The sequence below is a fragment of the Lepus europaeus genome, chromosome 4 (assembly GCF_033115175.1).
Source record: "Lepus europaeus isolate LE1 chromosome 4, mLepTim1.pri, whole genome shotgun sequence".
In the NCBI taxonomy this organism is placed as follows: Eukaryota; Metazoa; Chordata; class Mammalia; order Lagomorpha; family Leporidae; genus Lepus; species Lepus europaeus.
This window is the reverse complement of record NC_084830.1, coordinates 126,190,931-126,199,538: the sequence shown is the minus strand read 5'-3', so window position 1 is coordinate 126,199,538 and position 8,608 is coordinate 126,190,931. Positions and strand designations below refer to the sequence as shown.

The 8,608-nt window shown below is 56.9% G+C and overlaps 1 protein-coding gene across 1 annotated transcript; it reads right to left on the bottom strand.

The window, feature by feature from the left end:
* Positions 1 to 4,770: 4,770 nt before the first annotated feature.
* On the bottom strand, positions 4,771 to 6,932 carry HAND1 (heart and neural crest derivatives expressed 1). Its single transcript, XM_062189701.1, has 2 exons — positions 6,390 to 6,932; positions 4,771 to 4,875 (listed from the first exon to the last, which is right to left on the bottom strand). Exons 1-2 carry the CDS (start codon positions 6,930 to 6,932, stop codon positions 4,771 to 4,773), a joined length of 648 nt encoding a protein of 215 aa, XP_062045685.1.
* Positions 6,933 to 8,608: the final 1,676 nt, after the last annotated feature.

Genomic DNA, 8,608 nt, shown 5'->3' with positions numbered 1-8,608 from the left:
GTTTCATTTCTTTTATGAGGATTTAGCAAGACTGTAAGCTCAACTGCTGGTCACATGGGGAGTAGTCATCCATCCAGTGTCTTTTCCAAGACAGCCCTGGGCCTGGAGCCTGCAGGCCTGCCTTCTAAGTCCCAGCTCAGAGGGCTCTGGCCTCCGGAACTGGTCCCTTCGACTCCCTGAACCTTCTTTTCCACCTCTGGCGATGGGGAGCATTGTTCCTGTTGTTGCCCCACCCCCACCCCCAGCTGCCTTCTAGTTTGTGGACAGACAGATGTGCTAATGGAAGTGCAAGCACCCAGGACAGGTGAAAACTGGATGTGCAAGTGCCAGAGGCTGCTGAAAGCAGATTGCTGGGCATCAGAATGTTGTGGTCAGGAACGAACCTCGGGATCTTGTAGCTCACCCTCTGCCCCATAGATGGGATCCACTCAGAGAACTGGCGCAGAAAGAAGGTTCCAGAATAAGGCTGGGGTTAAAACCCTGGATTGCTGTATCTCCTTCCTTTTCTCTTCTTCTACCTACTTTGGGAACCAAGGAAGATCAGATTGGGAGAAACTGTATTTGGCTGCATATGCACATACACGTGTGCACACACACACAATGTGGGAAAAACCAGGTCTCTGAACACAGCCACAAGTGCATTTTGATCCAAGCCCTACTTGCCTTTCATGGTCTAAGTGACCTTGAACAAAGTCCTTCACCTCTGAGTTTCAGCTGCCTCCATGTTGACCTTACAAAGCCCCTGTGAGGCTTATAGGAAATAATGCCCACTCAGGGTTTACATCATTTAGTTGATAAGTTAGCTATTGTTATTATTATAATTTCATGCATCAATAGGTTTTAAATGTTTGAAAAAACACTTTCCTGTGTTTATGGGTTAATAAATTTCTCAAGATATTTGCCATTGTGTGTTAATTACTAATTATTGTGACCTTTTTTATTTTTTTTATTTTTTTTTTTTTTGACAGGCAGAGTTAGACAGTGAGAGAGAGAGAGAGAGAGAGACAGAGAAAAAGGTCTTCCTTTCCATTGGTTCACCCCCCAAACGGCCACTACGCCGATCCGAAGCCAGGAGCCAGGTGCTTCCTCCCGGTTTCCAATGTGGGTGCAGGGCCCAAGCACCTGGGACATCCTCCGCTACCTTCACGGGCTACAGCAGAGAGCTGGACTGGAAAAGGAGTAACTGGGACAGAATCCAGCGCCCCAACCGGGACTAGAACCCTGGGTGCCGGTGCCACAGGCAGAGGATTAGCCAAGTGAGCCATGCACTTCGCTGGCCATTCATTATACTTTTGCCCTGTGCCTAGCATGAGGTAAACACTCAATAAGAGGGTGTTAAATAAAGTGAGAACACTGTCAAAAGTACCCTGGGAACAGGAGAAATTAGAAGGAAATTGCAGCTTAATTTTTACTGTGAACGTAAATCCTTATTCATGGTTTTAAAAACATTAGAAAAATATAGCTAAGCAGGAAGAAAAGTGAAAATCACCCTCACTCCCACAAGTCAAAGGTAGAGATGTAAATGTTTGGGTGGATATCTTCCACTCTTTCTCCACGATTATTTACTTATGTGTCCATGGGGAGGGGTCGCAATAGACAGTATTTTAGCCATGCTTTCCCACTTCCTACATCATGAATTATTCCCATTCAATTCCTACATTTTTTTCTCCCTAAAGGTTGAATGGTTACCCACTGGACTAATGGATTTCTTTTACCAATTCTGTAAGTACAGCCCATTGGGATTCATTTCCAGTTTTCACTCTTCAAATAGTTCTGTAGTTAAAGCTTGGCACATCACTATTTCCTTATGATAAATTCCTGGAATTTATTTTTAAGTGCATGACCACTTCATTTCTCCCCTACATAAAAAATTATGTATTTAATTCAAAAAGAACAATTACACGGCTTCTGCAGGGTTGAGGGGTCCTCCAAGCTGCGTAGAAATTTGGACTGGGGTAAGAAAATAAACTTCAGCACTCTCAAGATATTTTCAAAGGAGCAAAGGCTAGGAAGAAGGGCAACCCTGGGAGCGGGTAGCAGTGAGGGTAGCTGGATCCTTGGGTAACCTGCCGCCCCACTTTGCAGCTGTGCACCGAGGGCTGGGGACAGGGCCTGAGCGTTCGCTGGCGCAAAGGCCGGCGAAGATTCAGTGAGCCCACTTGGGCACCAGCTCCCTTCTCAGCGTCTGAGGTGGGGACCAGACATGGCTGGGACTCCACCCCTCTCTTGCCTCAGAGGGTTTGAGGCCAGGGCGGATGAGGTTCCCTGCAAACGCCTAGTCTGCACCCCTCGGTACCCTTCTCCTTCTCCAGCGAGGAGAGCACACGGGTGCGCATTCTTCCCGTGCCTTGGATATTTCCCGAGCTAAAAATAGTCGCGGGAGCTGGACCCCATGTAGAGCCCCAGAGGTTTGTCTGTGAACGGAAACGGAGTCCTGGGTTCGAGTCTACTTAAGGTGCCCTCGGTGCTGCGAGACCTCGATCGACTGGCACACTGGGTCTCAGTTCCCCCACGCGGGCCAGAATTTCTAAACTGCTGATTTCTAAACGCTCTGGGAAAGAGAAAGAAAGAAACACGGGTTTTTCTTTGTGCTCCTCCCGGAGGGGCCTTAGGGCCTCCGGCCCGGGCTGAAGCCGGGGGAGGGGTGCGCGGGACCGGCTCATTACCGCGAGGTGTTGCCCTCGTTAAACCGCGGGCCCGTTTGATCTGGCGGCAGGGGCGAGAGGGAAGAAAGAACAAGCTAAGGATGGGGGAAAGTTGGATGACGGTCACACCTCCCCCACCGTTTCCTCGCGCCCATAAAACACCTTTTATTAACTCCTTCGTGTCCGGGAAGGCCTGCGTGGCCTGTCAGCCCCCGCCACGGTGTTTACAGTCAAGGCTAATGGGGCCCCCGTGTTCACCCCGATGCCGGACGGGGCGCCCGGGGCACGCCCGGTGTTGCGCGAGGCCCGATCCGGGAGCTGTCCTGGGGTTCCTTTCTGGTTCGGGAGGCGAGCGCACAAGCTCCACGCGACAGCGCCCTGGGACCGCATGTGTCTTCCCGCCTCCTTCGCAGTGAGCGCGGGAGACCCGGGGCCGACAAGGCGCAGCGAGCGCACCTCAGGCAGCCCCGGGAGCTGTTAGGGGGAAGCCTAGTACCCGGCGCACAAGTCAACTCACTGTCCTTTATTACTACGGACACGTAGCCGCCCGCGTTTGCCCCGATGTAGCCCAACACGCATCCGCACTTCTAGGCAAATGCACCCACACATTTGTTCACGTGCACATCCAGCCAGAGGTGCACGTGTGAGGCCCCAGAGGCCCCTGTCCCGGAATTAGCAGCGACACACGCACTGCTTCCCTTTGCACAAGTCCACACGCTCTGTGTTGGGATGTCCTGTTGCCAGAGAGAACCCTCAATGTCTCCAATTAGGCATAATCGCTTCCAAGCCTACCTTACTCACCTGTGATGTAACAGGGGCCGCGACTTGTCCTTCCTGCCTGCAGCCCCTTGGCAGTCTCCAGGTGCCCTGAGAGTGGCAGCACCGGCCCACGTACACTTCCATGTTCAAAATGTCACACATGCGAATATTCCTGAGTGAACCCTCTTCAGAGCTACCCTGCCCTGCAGATGCCCTTTCTGTGTGGGATAAACCTCCTCCCTCCCCAACAACCCTTCTCCCCCAGACCACTGTAGGAAGGGAGCAGCATGCTACCAACCCACAGACAAGGCGACTGGACTTCCATGGAAGCCTCTGGGTCTGAGCGCTTCCCTTTTTCTTTGCTCGGGGCTGAAGGAAGTTATCCCGTCCCGTTGTCAGATTCTAGGGAGAAAGTTCTCTTTCTGGGAATGAATTTGCTCGGCGGTGCTTGGTGCTTACCCATCCTGCAGGGGCGGGAGCTGGGGGGGCTCTGCTGCTGGCAGAAACCACGGAGTCCCCACGAAGCAGAAGCAGCAGCGGGCGGAGACACCACACAGGCTTTGGGGCACGTCAGGAAACGTTTTATTAGTCACGAACATAGATACTGCTTTGGCAAGGGGAGGGCGGTGAGTGGTCACACAGATCTGAGGTAGAAGAGGGGTGGGCATGGGGGGCGGGGAGAGACAAACACCTGAGCACAGGCACCGTAGGTAGTTTAAATACATAAAAACTTCCCGCACAGGGAAAAGTTTTTATTTACAAAGAACGAAGGAAAGGAAAGGAGAAAGAAAGGACGAGAGGAGGAGAGAGAATGTTGTCTTTGGAACTAAGTAGGAAATGCAGCAACGCAAAGAAAACAGAAAAACCGCTGCTGAAAGGAAGACAACAACAGGCAGCCCTCCGTCTTCCTGCTTTTGGTTCTCTTCCCGGGCAGAGCCGCTGATTCTTCTTATTGCCAGAGAGAGAGAGAGAGAGAGAGAGGGCGCCGTGGCCGTGGCCCTGGGCGTTCTGAATTCGCTCCAGAAGGGCCGGCAGGCTGCATCTTTGAGCGCCTGGTTCCGCAGTGCCCGTCTCCTGCCTCGAGCCGCCGGGAGCCGCCCTCGGTTAGGGGAGGTGGATATATATATAGATATATATATATATTTCTCTTTCTCTTAATGTATTAAAAACAATTTCAAATGACATTGCACGTGCGATCCAAGTGTGTGGTTGCAGCCGGCGACCTGCCAGCGCTTGGCGGAGGCTCGGCGGGATGCACTAGCACAAACCGCCGGAACTCGAAGCCTGGCCTTCGCCGCCGCCGTCCTCGCGTCCCGGGGCTCGGGGGTCAGCCTGCCATGGCCAGGGCCTCGACGCGGGCCTCGGCTCACTGGTTTAACTCCAGAGCCCAGACTTGCTGCGGCCAGCCGGTGCGCCCTTTAATCCTCTTCTCTCCTGGGCCCAGGGCGGGAGGAAAGCCTTCGTGTTGCTGCTGTCAAAGAACACACATGGGGAAAGGGGTGGGGGGAGATGGATTTAAATTTTCTGCTCCGATAGCCCCTCGTGGAGTGTGTGGGAGACTAGGTGTCGGGAGCAGTAACTGGGAGTCTTTAAATAAGTGACGGATTTCTGTTTGCAAAACAGGCAAACAGGCTCATAAATTTGCCTTTATGCGCCAAGTTCCTGGGACCCGGAATGGGCTGAGCAATTTCGGAAGGTTTAGAACGGAGGCTCCACTGCGGCTGACGCGCGTTGGCTTGGCCTTATGGCGCCCACGGGAGACCGTAAGGGGCGGAATAGGAAGGCTAGGAGCCGGCAGTCTTTCGGCGCGGACTGCCCCCAACCCCCTGCGCCCACGGTCCCGCCGACATCCAGCCTGGCCCAGCGTCGGGGCTTGGAGACGGAATTAGGGCCCCTCGCGCTACAGCTGGGAGCCCCAGCCTGAGGGGAAGGAGGGCGAGCCCGCCCAGCTTCTGCCTTCCCGCTCTCGCAGCAGGAACCAAGCGGTGCTACGTAGGGGAGCAGGATCCGCCCAAGAACTCCTTCCAGCCAGGCGCCAGCCCGGCCTGCCACTCCTGGAGCCTTGGGCGGCAGTTAGAGACTCGATGCCTATCTCCCTTTCGCCGGGTCCCGGGGTGAACTTTCCCGACTTTACCACAGGCCCTTGCCGGTCAGATAAAACCCCAGGGAGTGCTCCAGTCGGCTCCATCGCGCTCCGGCCCGGAGGTACCAATCTGGGGAAACCAGTTCTCCGGCCTGGAAGTCACCGCACTCCTCTGACACGCAGCAGCCCTCTCTGGGCAGCGAAACTGAGCGCCGGACAGTATCGCCCTCACGCCAGAGGACCAAAAAGGTGGAGTAGTGATGGCGATTTTCAAAGCCAAAGCTGAGCTTGTTAGCATGTGCATCCAATGCAGCTGCCCGTGAAATCAGTCCCCTGGAGACAGGAGCCTGAAGCTGCGCTCTGCCCTGGGAATGGAAGACCTGACCCGTTTTACCCCAGCTCCACCTCTGATGCCTCAGGTAGGTGCCCTTCACTCTGCACCTCAGTTTCCTCTCCTGCACAATGATAGACTACATCTCCAGCAATGAGCTTTTAAAAACATTAAGAGCCTACACGGTCAATACTCATATTTAAGCAAATCACTGAACTCCTACCCAGTTTCTGAACCGGGCTTCCAGGAGATTCCAGAGATGGATCAGGATGCCTCCAAGTAAGAAGTAAAAATGCGTGGCCAGAGGCTTTCAGTGGGTTCTTAAGGGGCCCAGAGCTCTTTCCCGAAGGGTTAAGATTCTGGGTCATTCAGTCTATCCCACGTCATGAATTAAGTCAGTTATGAATTTGCCCCCCCACACACACACACACATCATGACCACCTCGGAACCCCAGGCAGCCTTGCAAAGCGGCACACAAGACTACACGGCCTCCTCCTCCTGCTTGCACGGCCTGCAGCGTGCCCACCACACCCACACCCTTGGCTAGAGCAGGCTGGCCCCAGGACTCACCAGCTCCCTTTTCCGTTTGCCCTCACGGCCGCCATCCACCTTCTTGAGTTCAGCCTTGAAAGCCTCGGGGTCTCCAGCCTGGGCATCTTTGGCCAGCACGTCCATCAGGTAGGCGATGTAGCTGGTGGCCAGTCGCAGGGTCTTGATCTTGGAGAGCTTGGTGTCAGCGGGCACGTTGGGGATGCACTCGCGCAGCTCGGCGAACGCGCTGTTAATGCTTTCGGTGCGTCTCCGCTCCTTCTTGGGTCCTGAGCCCTTCCGTCGGCCCAGGCGGCCCCCGAGCGCCTCCAGCCGCCCAGGGCTCTGGCCAGGCCTGGCGTCAGGACCATAGGTGGCGGCGGCTGCCACGGCGGTGGGCGGAGGTCCGCCAGTAGGGAAGTCCGGGGCTGCGTCAGCCGGGCTCAACAGCCAGCTCTGGAAGTAGGGCCGCTCCTGGTGGCAGCGCGAGGCCGGGCCGAAGAGGAAGGGCTCGTGGAGCATGGGGTGCGCGGGGTGTGGGTGGTGATGGTGGTGATGGTGTGCGTAGCTGCCCACGAGGTTCATGTTGGAGCGGCTCCTGGCCTGCACCGCCAGCCCGATTAGCGCCGCCCCATGCGCTCCAGAGACTGCCCGAGCCACCGGTGGGCTCTGGGGCCGCGCACTGCTAGGTGCCGGCTTGGGGAAGGGGGGGCGCGTCAGAGGCAAGGCTAAAGACGAGATGTGCAGCTCTCCGCCTTCTTACGGGTTTCGGTCGCGGGCAAGGCCGCCGATGCTCAAAGTCCTGTTTAACCCTTCTGCGGACTCCCCTTCGTGATCTGGCTTATATAAGGCCGCGGCTTTGATGTCAACCTCTCCCTGGAGCCAATGGCAGGGGGGCGGGGAGGAGTAGGAAAGGGGGGGTGGCCGTCCCAGGTTTTACGCCCAGCTAGCGCCACTCGACTCCAGGCGGCCTGCGGGGACAGAGATGGCGCCCCGCCTCCGCCCCTCCCCCAGCTCCCAGCGGGGGCTGGGGGCAGCGGCTCGGTGATGGAGGCACAGGCCGCCTGGCCTGCTGCTGCCACGCTCCCCGGCGACCCACGGACGAGATCTAGAATCAAGGAGCGAAAAGGTCTTCGCCTTGAGCCCATCCCTTGATTTTGCAGACGGGGAAACTGAGGCCCAGAGAAAGCGAGGATCGTGTTTCCAGACTGTTCAAAATTCAAGATAGGAATCTCAGCGGTTCGCGGTTGGGAGCTTGCGGGCGGAAGATGAGAGTGCGCGGCTGGGGGCAGATGGGCCCCGACCGGCTTCGAGAACCCTACCGACTCTGCTTCTTCGCCGTCCGCCCTCTCTTGCGGGATTGGGAGCCGAACGTGTTCGCGGTCGCTCCCAGCCCGCCAATTCTGGCCCTGTCTGGAGCAGACAGACAGACGGCGACTGACCAGCCCAGGAGCCTTTCTGAGGCTGAGGCAGGGGGAGGGGGTGATAGGGACCGGAGGCGTAGGCAGACTCCAAGCCCACGGGCCTTTCTGGTTTGGTGCAGGCTGGAGGGCTTCGATCCACGCTTCCAGCCTCCCGGGCGCGCATGATCGGGCCCAGCGGCCAGAGGGACTCCCAGCGGCTCTCTGCAGGACTGGCGCAGGGGGCGGGGGCGCGGCTTTGCTGGGCCACTCCACTCCCTGAGAACGTTTGCATCTCTAAGCTTGCCCCGGGAGTCGTCAGCGTTCCGCCGCAAACACAGTCGCAAACTGGGGGCGACGACGCGCGCAGCATCAACGAGGCCGACGCGGGGCCTCGCACACCCACCGCGCAGATTTTTGATGCGGGCTGCACAGCCCTCCGCGGTCCCTCTGCTCGGGCGAGCCTGACGCTCTCCACAGGGGCTTTCCCGGGGCTGGCGCTGGAACGTGGGTATCCCCAGGAGGTGACGATCCCGGCTGGGGATTACCTCGCCTTACGCTAGCTTCCCTGCTGATGTTCAGGAACCCTCCATCTTTGCCAGCCTTTCCCAGCGCCTCGCTCCTTCCCTAGCCGGGGTGAGGGGATTGCGGCTTTGTCTCTAGAGCAGGGAAGAGGGGAGTGTGAATGATTGTCTACGCAAGTGCTCTTTTTATAGGGCAGCCGCATTATGTCTCCATTCACTCAAACACTTCTCGACGCCCACCGTGTGCCTGGCACGGTCACTGGTCCAAAGGCAGCGGGAGAAAGCTCAACTGTCTCCCAGTTCGGCTAGCGAAAGCGTGGCGCAGAGCCCAGGACGG